Raw genomic sequence first — 20,237 nt, 5'->3', positions numbered from 1 at the left:
ATTGTATTATATTTCCTTTCTTAACGTCAATGCTGTTGTAGAACTTTTTATAAGATGGGGAGGTTCGTGGCTCAGGTCACGGCAGCACCATTTCTATATAGTGGTGGTATAGTCCGCGTAAAACTGCTAGTCCGCTCTGAATATAGAAACGAATCGCGTCGCCATAACAAATTGTATGACTTCACCTGCTCGCAACAACTTCAGAGCTGACTAGCAGTTTGGCGCGGACTATATATAGCCACTTAGCTTACCTTCACTGTGATGGCTTTCGCGATTTAAGTGTAGTAATGTTGTTCAATTCAATTTTATGATAAACTTTTGGCCGCATTGCGGTTATAACAGTGCCTCGCGTAATTTATTTATATGGATTAACAAAACAGCACGACCGCAGTACTTAATATATAAAGAGCGGTTAGTTTCTAAGCTCCCTAAGGGCCCATATATAATACCAACATACAAAAAAATATTTTTTATGCAATATTTTAACACGGACTGCCAGCGTCTGCTAGATCGCGTTACGGCATTTATAAATACATTTATACACATTGTATAAAATTACTTTAAGTAACTAGTGCTTACATAATCTAATTAAAAAAATATGTTTTTATTTAAAGTCGCCGCATAGTGCCGGATTTAGGGTAGGCAAGTGGGGCTACAGCCCCATGGCCACCACAATAGAAATAAAATCAAATTTCGATAGGCCAATATTTTCAAGTTTTTCCAAACAGTGTCGTTATATTAGGCAGGTATGTAGGCGGTAATTACCTGAAACACTTATTGAAAAAAAAAATCTTTTAATTCGTCAAATATTTAGAGGCCTCCACGCGTCCAAATCCGGCCGTCTACACAAACATAATGATTAATTTAGTAGGGCTATAGGGATGGATAGGATAGGGTTCATTAGGGGTATACCTAGTGTGGGCCCTAAACAAATAGGGTTTTAAAATTATTCAAACAAATTTTCAAATTTGTTGGCAGTTTTATTCATAAAAAACATACGCAGTAACTCAACAACAGACCCGCATGACAATTTGGAAACACAAAAAAAATAAGTAACATTGTTCAGAGACGATGGATTTACTTAAAATTTACAAAGTTTAAAATAAATACAAAAATCGTGCTACCAAAATAACATAAAAATACGAGGTAGATAAAATTCCGATTATAATGGTAAATGTTACATATCGGTTCTTATTAAACATTTAATTACGTTGAAATTATTTTACAATACAACAAATTGTGATTACAAAGAATTGAAAGTTTAAAAACATCCACCGCCTCATAAAAAGACAATTTATGTAAAACTAAAAAGTACAAAACAAAAATACTGGACAGTTGGCGCCGAAAAATCCAAAAAAATAAATTAAAACAACAAACTTTTAATCACAACCACCGTCATTGGACAGCATTCGAATAAAATAGAAATAAAAATAAAAAAAATGTATCCGCGATACAGATTGTCCTAATTAGTAAGCTGTCAAAGACATTTCAAAGAGTATAGAAAAATTAAACTATAAGGCTCTGTGAAACAGGCAGCGAAGCGAACACGTGGCAATATTTTTATATGGTAACGCACCGTGTTGCTTTTATCTTGATTCTTGTCACAAAGAATGAGGGACCGAAGATTATTTACCTTATTATATATAGTCTGATTCATAATTAGGTGTCCAAAATGTAAACAAAGGTGTTGACCTATCAAGAAAATTCGTTTCAAATGGTAGTTTCTTACTTTTGACAATATTAAACTAATACAACAATAATAAAATAATAACTTAAAAAAATTAAGACCAATTCACATTTTCTAATATTTATATTACCTCACTTTCGTTCCATACAGTAATAATAATAAAAAAAAGGTTTATGGTAGAAAATTAAAATTTGATAATGGTAACACAATCGGAACCCAGACCATTTCTTGTGCCGTTATTTTTGAGTTTCGTAGCTGATGTTATTCATTTTCGTGATTGTGATTGAACTCGAATGTATAATCGTTTTCATAGCGCGTTTGTTAAATTGTGAATAATTGTAAAGTATTCGTTTCTTGTTGAGTTTGTTAGTTTTTGTTTCTTGTTAATTTTGACAGTGACATTTGTTTGTTTACATTTTGGACACCTAATTATGAATCCGACTATAGTAGTAGTAATAACCGGACTTAAGCAGGAAAAGTGTCATTCTTAACTTTTTACCTATTGATAATAAGCTACACTCGGCTCAAGAGAGTGAAGTGAGACGCAAGTAAGACATTTTGCATCATTTCAACTGATATTAGTGGCTATTGCCGCCTATGGACATTCGCAACCAACTTCAGATAGGATTCCCACCTGAAGTCAGTTAGAGACGGGTTTCAGTTCTCGGGGTTCAGGGAAGATTGCGTCTTAGTTCGCTTTTGCCACGCATTCGATTCGCTGCATGTTTAACAGAACAACAATGGTTTTATATTAAGGTGACGTATTCAACAATATATAGAACAAAATCCTCATTTATTAAAACAAAATAATATAAGCTATTGTATGCTATCTACTTTTCTCTTACATTCGAATTATTGCGATAGAACGGAACAAAACATTATGTAGATAAAACTGATATTGAAACTTTATGAAAAATAATTATAATGTGTAAAATTGACATACAATGGGATTTTTAATTAAAGTTAATAAAATCAACAATAATAAGCTTACAGTACAATACAACGTAGAAGAAGCTGCAAAATTAATGGAACATTTACATTTTTTTGTAGAGACGTGCAGTCCGCGCCAAACTACTAGTCCGCTATGAATATAGAAATGAATCGCGTCGCCATAGCAAATTGTATAACTACATCTGCTCGCAACAACTTCAGAGCGGACTAGCAGTTTGGCGCGGACTATACTAAGTTTTGAAATTAACTCGAATCATTCCTGAATTACAATTTGTTAAATTTATTAAATATGTAATAATGTAATTTCCAATTTGTAATATACTGTAGCTTGCATTATATACGCTAAAAGTTTTGCAATTATTCACCAATAGTAAGGCACATATGCATATATGTGCATATCAAAATATTTTATACAACACAATTAAAATAAGTCGTATTTTATTTATTGCTTACAATTTTATTCACTTTTAAATGCAAAGTAAGATGATATAATAGATAGATACGGCTTATATGAACGAGATAAAGAAGAATTAAACTTCGCCATTTGGAAAGTTTTTATTCAAAACTTAACAAAATCTTAAACAACTTATCTTGAAAACTGTATATAATATTTTTCGATTCACCTTAATATTAAACATAGTGAACTAGAAATAAAATTAACTAAGTATATAAGTAATTGCAGTAGATAATTAGGAAACAAGTCATCTAAATATTGCTATGACAATCATCTCTTTGTAACATTCAAATGTAACTATTTTCACGAATATTTATATAATCTGTATTAATATGGAATTATCATATCATTTGTAATCTGTCGAATACAAACAAGAATTCCACTTAACGCCCGCTACAACTATTTATATATTAAATTAAGGCAAAGAGAGAAGACCGCAGTCATTTCAAAAGTTAAGTGGAGCGCTCTTACGAACAAATTAATATTTGGAAAAGGTTACCCATGAATATAGTGACATTTAAATGTTTAACAATATTGAAAATCGTTAACAATACTTATCATTTAACATCCAACCAAAGTCGAACGCATCGACATCAATACATATAAATTATGTTCGGTATTTTTTTCATTTCTTATATATTTTTTACATAAAATGCAATTTTAAAGCTATTGTAATAATGTCTTTGCGTTGACTTGGGCTGTACAATATCGATACCACAATCTTAGAAATTCTGCCAGAAAGAATAATAATAGAGTACAGATAATAACTGAACCATAGATAATAATTTATCTTTGACACATTATGGCTTTTGATTGGGCATTTTTAGCTCTTTGCTGTTATTTGCTAACTTAGGTGTTACTGAGCCAATATTAATACAGTTTTTATCACTATAATGGACATTTTTAATATTTTTCCAAAGAGAAACAACTAAAAGACTATAATATGAAAGTTTGTAAAATAAACAAAAAACTTTTACTAAAGATGCTATTATGTAATAACCATGCCTAGCTTAGTGAGAGTTGTTTTTTTTTTTTAATTTCACTACTGTATTTTTTTTGGTAAAAAACACTTAAAATATCTAAGATTGCGGTAAAGATCAATTGATTAATAACTATCTAATATCGACATACATACAATTGTCGTATAAAATATTCTAACTGAGGTTAACAATATCGAGTGAAGTCTTTCAATAAGTTATATCGTACAGGCGAAGCCGTGGTTCTGATATATGTTAATAAAACTAGAATAGCACCTGGTACGTTCCAATTTGTAATATATTTATGAGAGATGCTAAGAGCATAGCATATAAAAATATAAGTTATTGCATTTTTATAAGCGATTGCTTACCGTCACACCGAAACGACAGGATGGAGTTTATCAATTGTCTATTATAACACAATCCATGAACATTGGACAACTGTACCCAACTTCATATAGGGTTAAAATCTTAAATAGCAAATCAGCCAACTCCACTTTTTGTCAAAATGTTTTTTTTTTTATTTATTTTGATAGTAAATGGCGTTGTTCGAAATCAAAATAAATAAAAAAAAAAACATTTTGATAAAAAGTAGAGTTGGCTGATTTGCGAATTAAGGTATTGATATTTAGCACAGAACAGAATAACGCTGTTGCTATAAGACAATAAGGTGTGACGGCAGTGCCAGAGGGAATACTAAGTTCTATCACATACCATGTAATAAGCATCGTTCACAAATAAATCACAACTCGCAAGGCATTGAGCGAATTATCACAGCTCAAGACTTTCAAAGTCATTTAGATAAGTAAAATAATACGCCATTTTACAAAATTAGTATAATATGTTATAACAGTTTGAGCATAGTTGGCTCTCAACAAGAGAACTGAGGTCCTGTAGGACCTGTAGTCCAGAATTACAAGACACTTTTTTATAATATAGTAGTAGCAGACAAGCATGCAGTCCACCTGATGGTAAGTGCATACTCCCGCTCATGAACATCTGTAATCAACCTCAGATAGGATAAAATAGTCCCACCTGAGGTCGGCCACAGATGCGCCGCTACCCATGAGGACTAAGCTGGAACGCCTCGGAGAAGTATGCCTCTATCTACTCATCACACTACTAGGTGATAAGTAAATGGTGCCTATGCTCTTCTGTGGGCTTCTTAAGTAGGTTGGAAATACAATCTTTACTTCCTAATAGGCATTATTAATACTCAATCTATTCTAATTATACCTACCAAATATTTAAATTTGACAATCTTTAATATTAAGTAACTGTCAAATGTTGATCTTTGGTATACAAAACATGGGATAGATTGATTAATAATAACAGACGTATGTAATTTTAAAAATTCATAAGATGAACATAATATATTATCTCGGAAAAATGTCTGTAACACATCGTAACACATAGATGCCGTTAGTGACAAAATTTCGACAATAAGATCGCGAAATTTCATATATTTTGTATTTCCAGTCCATACCCTTAAACCCTTTAAAAGTTCTGTATAATTTAAAATAACATAAACATTCAGTCTATTGCACTTTGCTAGGAACTTTTGTATAACCGCCATCTGGTGGCGAAGTGTTGAACTTATATGTGAAATAAATTCGTTTGACAGGCGTATTATTTTATTATTATAATAATAATAAATTCAACAACTATTTATGCTCAACGCGTTGGAGGGAATTGAAACGTATCAGATTTTAGAGTATCACCGCACTGGCGTTTTTCAAAATGGACGTAAATCAACTATTAAGTATAAAACACTACGGTTTATGGGATTGTCATCTACGTGATTATGGTCAGAATGAAAGGGTAACAGTCAGAAGTAGGTGAACCGCATAGGAAGGGGGGTGAAATCAGGTATATGGAATTTTTAAGGGGTTGCAGACGGGTGTAGAGCGACAGATTTAGCATCAAAGAAGCGAGTTGGGACCAGATATTCAGTTAGGTATTTGGGGTCACACTGTCAGGTATTTCAATATAGAGTCACAAGTGATATAAATCCATTTTGAACTTATGAGTGACAGAACACTGAAGAGCTATAACTTAGCTTGTTTATACTATTTGAGCGTCCAACATTAATAAGAAATAACGCCAGTACGTTAACACTCTAGCTATAACGTCACTATACTATAAAGAGAGCGAATAACGTTGCTAACACCATAACAATCACATCCCAACTAAATCTCCATTCAAATAGGTGTGTAACATGTGTGTAACATTATTCAACATGTATGTAACATTTAACAGGTGTGTAACAACATTATCCCTTCCCGCATTTCGTCTAAATACAATAATTATAATTTAAGCATACATTAATTTACTGTTTATTCGCATTTGTTTAAACTAAGCTTGTATTTTGTGATACGTCGAGCGCGGAATCAATGGGGATTGGTTGCCAATTTCCGCCGCTGATGGCGCCACTGCTGCGCGCCATGGCCATATCATACATACTTCTGCTTACATTTAAATCTTTTTGACATACATATTTTACTTGCCACTTCACCACAGTGACACCCCGAGGATACGGCATTTTTATGTTCGAGAGATCACCCGCCTTAATCTCCAGTTCCACTATCGTAAAAAGATCGCGGGTGTTTTGGTAAAATTTTACTATAAACTCAATATCAAGCGGCGATCGCGAACAATTTTAACGTCATCTATTTCGTTAAAAGATCGCTTGCGAGTACCACAGACCTTAGGTGGAATGTTACAAAGGAACAAAGGGTGTTATTATCATTATGAGCATTAAATGGAACGTACCGTATACTCATTGGCAAACAGCACTAGCGCCACCTACATTGGCAATCCCCATTGCTAAAATCGAGCACTGTCAGTAACAAAATTAAATCCGTGATCAGTGGACACCGGCACTATATAAATGTCGTATAATATCTACATTCATATGAAAAATATATCAGCGCGAACAAAGAATGAATAACAAAATGACAGTTAAAATCAATCCGTTCGTTCAATGAACGAATGATATTAAATGTCATTTCGTTCTTAACTCCGTTTGCACATGTATTATTTATATATTCTATTAAATGAAGTTATGAGGCACTTATGTCGTTGATTTCGAAAAGAAAATGGATTCTACGAAAAGTATGAATAACTACAAAGACAGTCATATACGTAAAGGACATAGATAAATTAATAAAATTATTATTCCATAGACTTTTTTTATAGAACATCTTATGTTCGACTTCCAACAAGATGAATGTGTGTATTGGTTTAGATATTTGTGTATTCGATAGTTTCTTTATACCCTTAGCACACATATACACTTATCATGAAACCAACCATTCTTTTATACTCTACAAAGGCACTTTTATTGCTATAATGTATGCAAGAAAATATTGTTAGGAAATCCACATGCTTGAAAGTTTTCCATACTTTAAATGTGTTGCAAAGTTAATAATCTCAATTAGCCAGTCAGACTAACGCCTGCATCCTAGTAATAATAATATCGAGTACTATCAGACACGTAGATTTAGTTTTATTACATTCGAGAAATTATTTGTCAAATTATATCGAAAAATTAAAGATGCAATAAGTCAAACCTGGACCATGTTTGCGTGTCTGTCTTTGTGTTTGTTCATGTTTGTGATACCAGAAACATAACAGTGCCGTATCCAAGACCACGGACCAGCTAAACTAGACGACATCATCGATCATAGCACGACTTGCGACATTTGAGTCGCTAATCTATACCTCTTCCTATCGATATCTATATTGGTATCTAACCCTCGTTTAACCGCCATACTGGTTGATGGTTGTACTGTCTCTAAGCTGGCTTCTACCAGTCTGTTGGACCTACAGAATCTGTAATCGGCTGGGTTATCGACCCTTTGACAGGTCATGTCAACAGCTGTCGGCAGCCTGTAGTAATCCTGACTAATACTCGGTGCTACGTTGTCATCTAAGTCTAGTACATAATCTGACCTGATAGGACGTTGGCGGTAAGTGTCCACGTTGAAGTAGTTGGATGAAGTGCTGCAGGTGCTCGATGCTGGTGATATGTGATAACGGGGGGACGTGCAGGGGGTCAGGTTGGGGGACGTCCTCGCGCTGCTGTACCCCTGATCAACTTCGGAATCCGTTGTGTCACGTGACTTCATTATCTGCATCATCCTGTGAACAAATTGACAAGTTAGACTCACGTTTTTTTAAAACGGCAGGGTTGAGTAAGGGTGTTTAGTTCAGTAATTCGCTTCGTTTTTAAAACCATAGTGGAAGGATATCAACCAGATTGGGATATCGACTTCCGAGCTCGGTTAGAGCGTCTTTTCGGCCTTTTTGTTCATCATGAATATAAAAAAAAAAGAAATTAACTTGTGAAAATTGTGTTTATCTGTAGACATATAGACCCTTAAAATTGTAATGCAGTAAGGAATCAATAAATATATAGTGAGGTAGGTAGTTACTATATCTCAAACACATGTAACGCGCAACGTATGGTGTGGCAACGGAAACCAGTGGCCCAACATGGTCCACTATTCCCCATCATCGCAGGAAACTCACCATTAACACGCAATTACCTATAAAGGGACCCTAGAAAAACAAAAGACACACTGGCCTAGCGTGGCCTAATATGCCTAACCATGACAACTTTAGTGCGATAAACGTAACTTCATTGAACAGCTGTATATCATTCATTATAATAACACGAAAAACTACAATGACCCAGTATGGTCCACTATTCCCTATCAATTCGGGACACACGCGATCAACGCACAATTACAATATTTTCCCAAAAAAACTCTAGAAAAAGAAATAAAACACACACTGGCCCAGCATGGCCCATCACACTCCACGTATTGTTGCAGTAGGTTTGCTAAAAGCGCGCCATCAACGACTAGATACTAGTTTATACCAAAAAACAATCTATAAAAACACAAAACACACTGGGCCATACAAAACAACAATATATAAAAACACAAAAACACACACTGGCCCAGCATGTCCCACTCACATACTCTTATCTAAAAAAATGCCCTAAAAAAACACAAAACCACACGCTGGCCCAGCGTGGCCCAGCGCGCACGTACCGTTGCAGCAGGCGCGACCATGCCCAGCATGATCCATCATTCTCCACGTCCTGTTGCAGCTGGTGCGCGATATAGGACAGCATGTATCTCACACTACAAAACAAAAACAGTGGCCCAGCGTGGCCCAGTAGTCCTTACCATTGCAGGAATAGCGCGATTGGCGAATGTCATTAAACAACTGTATATCGTTCATTGTTGTTACACGAAAAAACACAGTAGCACAACATGGTCCACTATTCCCCATCATTGCAGAACAAAAAAACCCTAGAAAGAAAAGACAAAAAAACACAGAGGCCCAGCTTGTCCCAGCGTGTCCACGTACCGTTGCAGCAGGCGCGCGATGGGCGCGACGTCGGCGGGCGCGCGGCCGGCGGCGGCGGCCAGCCACGCGGGCCACGCGCCCAGCCCGAGCTCCGCGCGCGCGCACGCCACGCACGCGCAACCCACGTCCACGCAACCGACCACCTTCAGACGCACGTCTGGAACAAATGACGTCACAATTGGTTTAATAACAATATGATATAGTAAAAGACATTGGTGAAAAAAAAGTAAATAGAAAAAAATATAAAGATTAATAAATCTACCCACAATTACACTACGCTAAACCATTTAAATCGGTTTGTTTTTTATATTTTTTTCTGTAAGTGATTTTTTGTAGATCTTATGAGAAATAAATGTCTTTAAATTCAAATTCTTTATTTGCTAGAACACAGTTATTACACAGATATTATGTACATATTACAGTCCAGTGTATTCTACCTGTATGAGGTTTGCAAAAATTCAACAAAATTATATAAAACATAAATTAAAATTTGTTACTAATTGAATTATAATACCTGAATGCCATTAGTCGATTAATAATAATAATTATATAAGCATCAAGCATAATAAGATTAAATAATCACATGTCAAGAAAATATAATAATAATAATACGAATCATATATAATAGATATAGCGGTGCCAAATACAAATAATATACAAAATACAATAGTTGAAAAGAATAGAAAGTATACTGAATTGCAAGAGGAAATTAAAAGAGTTTGGAAAATGAAGACTGTAACAATAGTTCCCATAGTAATTTCATCGACAGGTGTAATACCAAAACAGCTCTGCCAAGCACTAAAAATATTAGATTTACCAAAGTTCACTTATATTACATTACAAAAAGCTGCAATCCTAAATACATGTCGGTTAGTTCGGAAATTTCTACAGTTAGATACAGATAATGGATATAATAATTAAGTAGCATAATATAATATATACATAAATATAAACTATGATATAATATTTATAATCATACATATATAATATACTACATATACATACATATATACTACATATACATACGTATATCTATATATATAAAAGAAAGTCGTGTTAGTTACTCCACTTATAACTCAAGAACGGCTGAACCGATTTGGCTGAAAATTGGTGGAGAGGTAGCTTAGAACCAGGAGACGGACATAGGATACTTTTTATCCCATTCGACCGCGTTTCCTTGAAGTCATTTTATAACTCAAGAACGGTTGAACCGATTTAGCTGAAAATTGGTAAAGAGGTAGATTAGAACCAGGAAACGGACATAGGATACTTTTTATCCCGTTCGACCGCGTTTCCTTGAAGTCCTTTTATAACTCAAGAACGGCTGAACCAATTTGACTGAAAATTAATCGAGAGGTAGCTTAGAAGCAGGAAAAGGACATAGGATACTTTTTATCCCGTTAGACCGCGTTTTCGTGAAGCATTTTATAACTCAACAACGGCTGAACCAATTTGACTGAAAATTGGTGGAGAGGTAGCTTAGAACCAGGAGACGGACATAGGATACTTTTTATCCTGTTCGACCGCGTTTCCGTGAATAAATAAGAGTTGAAAGTTTGTATTAAAGTCCCCCAGTTTTGATGCAAATCTATATGAAAATTGGTATTTGATAGGATTTCGATAGAAAGTAATTAAATATCTATTTTACGATATTTGCAAAATCAACCCTTAAGTTGGTTAAGTAGGGGTTGGAATTTTATATTAAAATCCGTTAATTTGGAAGCAAAAACTGTAAAAATTTGCATTTGGCTTTAGAAGACACTTCGTTTAGAAATCGGCAGATTTTGAAGCAAAGTCTATGAAAATTGGAATTTAGCTTTTTGATTCAAAATAATAGAACACATTTTTCACCGTTTTTGGAAAATCAACCTTTAGGGTCGTTTAATCGGGTATGGAACTTTAATTTAATATTCGTTAATTTGGAGCACTAAGAAAATTATCATAAGACATAATGAAGCATCTGAGTCACTGTTTGTTTTTTTAGATCAACCCTTAAGACTGTTATAAATCGCCTTTCTATTTACACACCTGTTTCAGCATTTTTAGCTATTCAACAACCCGATTAGAGTACTATAAGTAAATAAACTTTCTTTAAAAAAAACCGTTATTGAAGTTATAGGTACTTCTTTTCGCGTGTTTGTAAAAAAAATAACAAAAAATACAACCGACTTCTATGTCACTACAAAGTAAAAAATAATTCGAACGAAATATATTGAGCGCCGACTTCAGAAATATGTACTAAACCAACATTTATTTGAATTATTTTTTACTATGTAGTGACATAGAAGTCGGTTGTATTTTTTGTTAAAATTTTTTTTACCCTTTTTAGTGATGACATAATAACATTTATATTAATACAATATAAAATTGTATAAACGTGATCATGAATTAAGGTACGGTCTGAATTTACATTGATTGGAACCGCCCGCTCGCAGGGCGCTTGCGCGCCCTGCCCGCTTAGTTTTATATTGTCTTATGAGTTCCAACCTAACCTAACTAAATAGTCAATGATTTGCAATTTCATTAGAACCTCCTACACCAAATATCTTCAAACACGACTCAATTATTCCCAGCGGTTGAGGAGTTACATATTTTGTCTCCGAGCCACATTATCAGACCCTTAAATAGTCAATGATGAACTGACTTTGCAATTTCGTTAGAACTTACACCAAATATCTTCAAACACAACTCAAATATCCCCATCGGTTGAGGAGTTACATATTTTGTCTCCGAGCCACATTATCAGACCCTTAAATAGTCAATGATGAACTGACTTTGTAATTTCATTAGAACCTACAATAAAAAATAACACAATAAAAAAAGAATTATTAAAATCGGTTCACTAACGGCGGAGTAATTCGTGTACATACATAAAAAAAAGATACCGGCCGAATTGATAACCTTTTTGAAGTCGGTAAAAAAATAACAGAGTGCAGAGAGGTAGAGTGAATTTTATTTAATTGTATTTTTTATTTTCCTGTTCTCCTGTGGCCATTTCCTAATATTTACCAGTAGTTTATGGACATAATACATAAATTACACGAGTGAAACCACGAGGTACAGATAGTCACTCATAATTAGGTGGTACGAAGTTCACCGGGTCATCTAGTAAGTAATATATAAAAACAATAGATACTCGTATATATTATGACGTTCACTTGGTGTAAGCCCGTGAACGCCATTATTACTACCGATTCGCCTACATCTGAGTCGAGACTTCTAAAAAGTATACATAAACATAATACGAATATTTAAATGTAAGATGCCAGACTATTTCTGCCTAATAATAACAGTGTTAAATGCTGCTATGTTCTGGTTAGTCCTGACTCTTGAGGACTTGCCGTACATTTGTGGCCAACTTCAGGAATTTAATCTTATATAGGGTTCATTACAGATATCCATGGGCGGCAGTAGCCACTTACCATCAAATGGACAGTATGTTCGTCTGCCACTGCTATATTATAAAAAAAGATTCTAAAAAATTACTAAATTTTTAATATATACTTCAAGATTTCTATTTTCCATTAAATAAATATATAAAATACTGCAGTTAGTTTTATCTGAAAGGCTAATAAGAGTGAATGACGTCACGCCTCGCACGCGTGTCGCGTCACCGTATCGATTGACCTTTTCTAATTTTTTATGCAGTGTCGAGGGATGACGTCACCAGCGGACGTCATGACATTTGCGAGCGTTTTCGCGCTTAATTTAAATTGTGTAAAAAATAATCTATATATATAAAAGAAAGTCGTGTTAGTTACTCCACTTATAACTCAAGAACGGCTGAACCGATTTGGCTGAAAATTGGTGGAGAGGTAGCTTAGAACCAGGAGACGGACATAGGATACTTTTTATCCCATTCGACCGCGTTTCCTTGAAGTCATTTTATAACTCAAGAACGGTTGAACCGATTTAGCTGAAAATTGGTAAAGAGGTAGATTAGAACCAGGAAACGGACATAGGATACTTTTTATCCCGTTCGACCGCGTTTCCTTGAAGTCCTTTTATAACTCAAGAACGGCTGAACCAATTTGACTGAAAATTAATCGAGAGGTAGCTTAGAAGCAGGAAAAGGACATAGGATACTTTTTATCCCGTTAGACCGCGTTTTAGTGAAGCATTTTATAACTCAACAACGGCTGAACCAATTTGACTGAAAATTGGTGGAGAGGTAGCTTAGAACCAGGAGACGGACATAGGATACTTTTTATCCTGTTCGACCGCGTTTCCGTGAATAAATAAGAGTTGAAAGTTTGTATTAAAGTCCCCCAGTTTTGATGCAAATCTATATGAAAATTGGTATTTGATAGGATTTCGATAGAAAGTAATTAAATATCTATTTTACGATATTTGCAAAATCAACCCTTAAGTTGGTTAAGTAGGGGTTGGAATTTTATATTAAAATCCGTTAATTTGGAAGCAAAAACTGTAAAAATTTGCATTTGGCTTTAGAAGACACTTCGTTTAGAAATCGGCAGATTTTGAAGCAAAGTCTATGAAAATTGGAATTTAGCTTTTTGATTCAAAATAATAGAACACATTTTTCACCGTTTTTGGAAAATCAACCTTTAGGGTCGTTTAATCGGGTATGGAACTTTAATTTAATATTCGTTAATTTGGAGCACTAAGAAAATTATCATAAGACATAATGAAGCATCTGAGTCACTGTTTGTTTTTTTAGATCAACCCTTAAGACTGTTATAAATCGCCTTTCTATTTACACACCTGTTTCAGCATTTTTAGCTATTCAACAACCCGATTAGAGTACTATAAGTAAATAAACTTTCTTTAAAAAAAACCGTTATTGAAGTTATAGGTACTTCTTTTCGCGTGTTTGTAAAAAAAATAACAAAAAATACAACCGACTTCTATGTCACTACAAAGTAAAAAATAATTCGAACGAAATATATTGAGCGCCGACTTCAGAAATATGTACTAAACCAACATTTATTTGAATTATTTTTTACTATGTAGTGACATAGAAGTCGGTTGTATTTTTTGTTAAAATTTTTTTTACCCTTTTTAGTGATGACATAATAACATTTATATTAATACAATATAAAATTGTATAAACGTGATCATGAATTAAGGTACGGTCTGAATTTACATTGATTGGAACCGCCCGCTCGCAGGGCGCTTCCGCGCCCTGCCCGCTTAGTTTTATATTGTCTTATGAGTTCCAACCTAACCTAACTAAATAGTCAATGATTTGCAATTTCATTAGAACCTCCTACACCAAATATCTTCAAACACGACTCAATTATTCCCAGCGGTTGAGGAGTTACATATTTTGTCTCCGAGCCACATTATCAGACCCTTAAATAGTCAATGATGAACTGACTTTGCAATTTCGTTAGAACTTACACCAAATATCTTCAAACACAACTCAAATATCCCCATCGGTTGAGGAGTTACATATTTTGTCTCCGAGCCACATTATCAGACCCTTAAATAGTCAATGATGAACTGACTTTGTAATTTCATTAGAACCTACAATAAAAAATAACACAATAAAAAAAGAATTATTAAAATCGGTTCACTAACGGCGGAGTAATTCGTGTACATACATAAAAAAAAGATACCGGCCGAATTGATAACCTTTTTGAAGTCGGTAAAAAAATAACAGAGTGCAGAGAGGTAGAGTGAATTTTATTTAATTGTATTTTTTATTTTCCTGTTCTCCTGTGGCCATTTCCTAATATTTACCAGTAGTTTATGGACATAATACATAAATTACACGAGTGAAACCACGAGGTACAGATAGTCACTCATAATTAGGTGGTACGAAGTTCACCGGGTCATCTAGTATAATATGAAACCTGATATATTGCCACATGTTTGTTGTATCAAGTTTAAAAACATCAAAGTTAAGCCATTAATTGTATTTTCTTGACTTATCTCCATTGAAATATTTATGATATTACATTTTTTAGGCCTCTACTGCAATCTAGTGCTGCAAACTAATGCTGGTTTTCTATACTGACCAAGAATGGTTTAATGGACCAATTATGTTCAGGATTTGAATATAAAACATATCACAATTAATCTCACTCACCAGACAAAGTAAGATCCAGATACGCCTCAAGCAGCTTAGCTCCATCCCGCTTGAACCGCCGCACGAACTTCGGATGCCGTGTAGTCAGGTCACTATCAGTCACCACGTATTGAGCTAGCAGGGCCGCGAAGGTCACCGGGGTCGGTGCCAACAGCCTCCACCGTACATGCTGACCAACCATCCACTCTAGCTGCCTGAATGTCTTTCCGCAGAGCTGGACTCCGCTTATCTTGGATAGTGTCTTTAGAGTCGGAGCCCGGCTGAACTTCTCTTCGCTTTTAGCTGTGGACATTAAATGGAATTATAATTGCACTTATTGTACCATGACACTGTAATCTTAAACAGCAGACATATTACATTTAGCATCAATGATCGACGATTAGACTGCATTTCAAAAGGTAGATGCAGTGATTAAACGTTACACGCCGCACACATTAGAACCGTATGTACGTCGGTCATAACTATTTTTTACAGTTACAATGCAATGCAAGTGAAAACTGAAAAAGCACGTTTTCGACACCGCAAACGAAAGCATCAAGTCATCAAACCTGAAGCATATCTTCAATACAAAGGTTGAATTACATCTCATTATACTTTTGTCATAATTTTAATAGATTAATTCTCGTCTTATATGTATTGCAGGAGTTCTATTTTCATTTAATTCAAAGTACTAAATGGATTACATGGATGGAGGGCAGTTACAAAAGATGACCAGCGTGGCGGAGCGGTCACCATATTGGATTGACGCGTAAAGCGCGGTCACCATATTTGGTTTGAATCCTGGCCATACAAAGAACTGAATATTGAATTGGATATCTATGTCTGGGACTCGATGTTTGTGTATTTGACTTTTTGTGTGTCCATGACACCCGCAACACAGGGAATCCTAGTGGGGGGCTATGAGTGTAGAAAGCGTCTTTTTAAGTGGGTGCCTTCGGAGTCGAACTACAAAAGAAGCTACCAACATCAAAATACTCAGAAAGATACTCAATGTCTTACCAGCGAGACTCAAACAAGCTAAAGCGACGTGGGTCAGTCGATCAGCACGTAAGCGATGCGCGTCCATGAAGAGATCGAGCTGAGCCACTGCAGAGTGAAGGGTGGCCAGTGAAAGGCCCAGTTTCTTGGTCACATCGCGCAGCTGTTGTACTAGCGCGCCTCGGAACTCCAACTGGGGATGAAAGATTAATCATAGGTACATTTAGAATAACAACGGCGTAAGTGCAAATAGCGTGTGTTCGAGACAAATGCATTTGAATCAGAAATGTGTCTTTTGTTCTTTTTTTATTATTGAGATTGAGGTTGAGGTATTAAATGATTGTGCAGTCGATCTGATGGTAGTCCACCAAGTGGCTACTGCTGCATCAGGACATCTGCAATCAACCCCCGATTACATGCCTATCTGAGGCTGGCAACAGATCATTTGCAACAGGGTATCGGGAATCAACCCCCAATAAGATTACATGCCTATCTGAGATTAGCAACAGATGTATTACTACTCCTGAGGACGAATTGAAAAGTCTCAGATAAGTATGTCTATGTTACCACACGTTCCAAACCAGAATGCACCAGCGCTTAACACTACTGTTAATAGGTATGGCGGTGGTGCCACCAGATTCGAATCCCTTTAAAAAAGTAAGTTTTACTCATACATAAGTTAGATGGACATATTTTGCATTAGTCATTGTAAGTTTAAAAGTGCACAAATGTATGTATTCAAATACATATTTGTAATTAGTGAGAGCCTTGTATTTTGACATATTATCACTTATAGGTGACTAAAAAAAAGAAATGAGGAAATTTATTCAAATCAATCTGTGATATTGTTATGTGACCTCTAAATAATTCATACTCTGTAGGTATTTCCAGTTGCTTGGGTATCTTGAATTGGGGGGGTTTTTGTGTATGTTAAGCATAGATAAGTATATACAAGTATAAAACTACATTTTTTAAATATTTTTCAAACACTAAAATAGATGACAGTGACAATTTCAATTGTCAATTTCTTCAATTTTCTTGTTAGGAGTGAGTCATCTTTACTATTCTATGATCTTAAGTCAACAAAAATGCATACAGCTAGTCTGCATATATGTACCATGCTGCATGTGTAAACAGCTCATAAAACAGCATCACTCTTGAATGTTTTCGTAATGTTTTTGTTTTTTAGCCAATGTTTCTTTTTGCATCTGATCTATTTTAGTTTCTTATCCCTGTGTATTAATATTATACTACTAATGAATATGCAGTCAACCTGATTTTAAGTGGCCACTGCATGAATATATGTATTCAACCCCAAATATTAACCCACATTATATTTCATCCTGAGGTTAGCAACGCATGTCTGTCTTTACAATGCCTTGTCTCATGTACCACATCCTTCATTGTAAAATAGCAGTTATAAACACTGCTGTTTTAGGCAGAAATAAGCATGGTAGTGGTTCCTAAAAAGTCAAACCACAAAGGGTTCTAGCCTCCAAAATACTAATACTAATACTGGGAATAATACTATATGGTTGAATGGATGCTCTTTACAAGCATAAAACAATGATGCAACAATTCATTACCAATTTCACCATAATTTCGCAAGACATCACTTAAATTACACCACTGTAAGCAGGGGCTGGGCTGATGTAACATTATTTTATATTGAATGTAACCAATTATCAATAAATACATGCATAGCTGATATATTGTAATGATAATTAAATGTCATAATGCATAAAACAATAACAAAAAATGATATAATTAGTAGACAGTTGAATATAGGAGAATAATCAATGTTTACAATTTGTTTTGATATACAATGTTGCAGTTTTTCTTCAAAATAAGAATTTTAAGATAAAGAGAGTACACCTATTATCAATGTTATATTGTTAATAATATATTTGTATCAAATAAATAACCAAAAACAAAAACATTACCAAGTCATATGTTTAAAATATTTTTGGACTTTTTAAAAGTTCATTGTCTTGCACTTATGGTTTCTTTTTAAACATGTTAATTATGATTCTGGTTTATAATCGTAAATAAACCTACATAAGTAACAATTATAATTTTTTTTCTGTAGTAAAAAGAATTATTTACAAATTAATTATAATCATCAGTGTTTTTACTTATTATTGCTACCTAATTTGATATTTATTCATTTACTTGCCCTAAACTTACATGTGTTAGTTGTCAATTGAGTAATTTTACAATAGTTGAGGTGAGAAATTTTTTTTTTTTATTAAAATTGCTTGTAAATAAATATTGTAAATATAATTCATATAAATATCAATTTGTACTTATAAACATAAATATATAAATTACAATGTATTATACCATAACTCACTTGTGGCGACTGAAGATGGATTGTTGGTTTCTCAGCATCCTGTTCCAGCAGGTTCTTCCATATTTCTTCTCTATATTCACAGTGGTATTCATCATCTGGGTCAGTAATGGACTAAAACAAAAAAAAAAACATAGTATATAACATGGCAGAATAACTCAAGAAATCAAGCAGGCATGTTGCAAAGTCGAAAAACTGAGTTTCTATTTTTGAATTTTGACAGCGTATCTTGAAGTACTGTATTTTAGACGTACATGTGATATCACGGATGAAAAACTAAAAATACCGAGGTTAGGTTATTAATATGTCTAAATAAAACGGAGGTTCTAGCTAATGTTTTTATCTGTGCTGTGTTATATGGGGAGCTAACGCGGGAAAATTATTGTCTCCATTCACAAACAGCTTGCACAAATCTTACTGTTGAACTCACGTTTGTCTCGATCTTTACTTCGGACGCCTCGGGCTTCGGGCCGTTATCGTTCCCTACGTGGCTTCTAACACTCGATAGGTTTAACTTCGACATATTCAGCGTCTCCATTTTCGTGACCAAAGCTCGGGAACAATTCGAAAGAATTAACACGTATACCGATTCTGACAGTCACCACGTGGAAACAAACGTCAAATAAAATAATTATTGAGAATAACCAGTCGACCAAAAACACAATAATTAACTACTTCATATGCTAACATCCCTCTTCTCATTGTATTCAGAAAATATTCAGGATAATCACGGACTGAAAACTTTAAACATGATGCAATGGTCGACTCATTTTTGACACTGCTCGAAACACAATCTCAACGTGAACAAAATGCGAAATGAAAGAAATGTCATGAAATGACATTGAAATCATGACAGCCAAGACGAAGTGACAAGCATCGTTACTTAGGAAATTATGGCAAAAGTATTTACATAATACATCCATAATATTCAATATAATTACAAAATAAATTAATGTTATAAAATCATTAAAAAATAAATTAATGTTATAGCAAGCTAACTGTCATTGCTTATATTAATAGTTACATCTTGTTTCGAGTTATTTTTTACATTGCAATTATTTAAAATTGTAATAAGGTTCTTGTAAAGTATACAAATAGTTCTGTTTTATTTTAATTAATGGGGATGTTTGTAATCAAAATTGAAACTTTAATTTTATTCAAAATATTTAGAAACTTATTTTATTGTTTAGATAAATAAAAGTAACAGTGAATTAAATTAGAGGTCATTGCTTTTATTATGAAGGTCATTGATTCCAAAATGCCTTTTTATGGGCATTGAAATGAAGTGTTGAATCCACAGAAATACCAACATAACTACATAAAATTAAATGTCACTAGTGATTTCTGCAATCGGTAATTTTCTATTTTTAACACAAGAAAAATCGATGTTTATTTCATTGATA

At 34.3% G+C, this 20,237-nt stretch overlaps 1 protein-coding gene across 2 annotated transcripts; it reads right to left on the bottom strand.

Annotated features, from left to right (window-relative positions):
• Positions 1 to 959: 959 nt before the first annotated feature.
• CycJ (Cyclin J) lies at positions 960 to 19,677 on the bottom strand. 2 transcript variants are annotated; one of them, XM_073077058.1, is made up of 6 exons: positions 19,253 to 19,677; positions 18,838 to 18,948; positions 16,506 to 16,677; positions 15,507 to 15,788; positions 9,452 to 9,608; positions 960 to 8,212 (listed from the first exon to the last, which is right to left on the bottom strand). In XM_073077058.1, the coding sequence occupies exons 1-6, from the start codon at positions 19,370 to 19,372 to the stop codon at positions 7,753 to 7,755; spliced, it is 1,302 nt and encodes a 433-aa protein (XP_072933159.1). In that variant the 5' UTR covers positions 19,373 to 19,677; the 3' UTR covers positions 960 to 7,752. The 2 variants fall into 2 exon arrangements, with proteins under 2 accessions (XP_072933159.1, XP_072933160.1); XM_073077059.1 differs by having other exon boundaries at positions 19,265 to 19,677.
• Between the last annotated feature and the right edge of the window lie 560 nt (positions 19,678 to 20,237).

The sequence above is a fragment of the Epargyreus clarus genome, unplaced genomic scaffold, assembly GCF_041222505.1.
Source record: "Epargyreus clarus isolate Ecla_fem2 unplaced genomic scaffold, WU_Ecla_fem_2.2 ptg000010l, whole genome shotgun sequence".
Lineage (NCBI taxonomy): Eukaryota > Metazoa > Arthropoda > Insecta > Lepidoptera > Hesperiidae > Epargyreus > Epargyreus clarus.
Note: the sequence above shows the minus strand (reverse complement) of the source record. Positions and strands in the feature narration are given on the sequence as shown.

Coding starts and splice junctions, on each gene's coding strand:
- CycJ (XM_073077058.1), bottom strand. CDS start 19,372: ATGGAGACGCTGAATATGTCGAAGTTAAACCTATCGAGTGTTAGAAGC. Junction 16,678..18,837: donor TCCATCTTCAGTCGCCACAA/GTGAGTTATGGT, acceptor TTTCATCCCCAG/TTGGAGTTCCGAGGCGCGCT. Junction 15,789..16,505: donor AGCTTGTTTGAGTCTCGCTG/GTAAGACATTGA, acceptor TAATGTCCACAG/CTAAAAGCGAAGAGAAGTTC.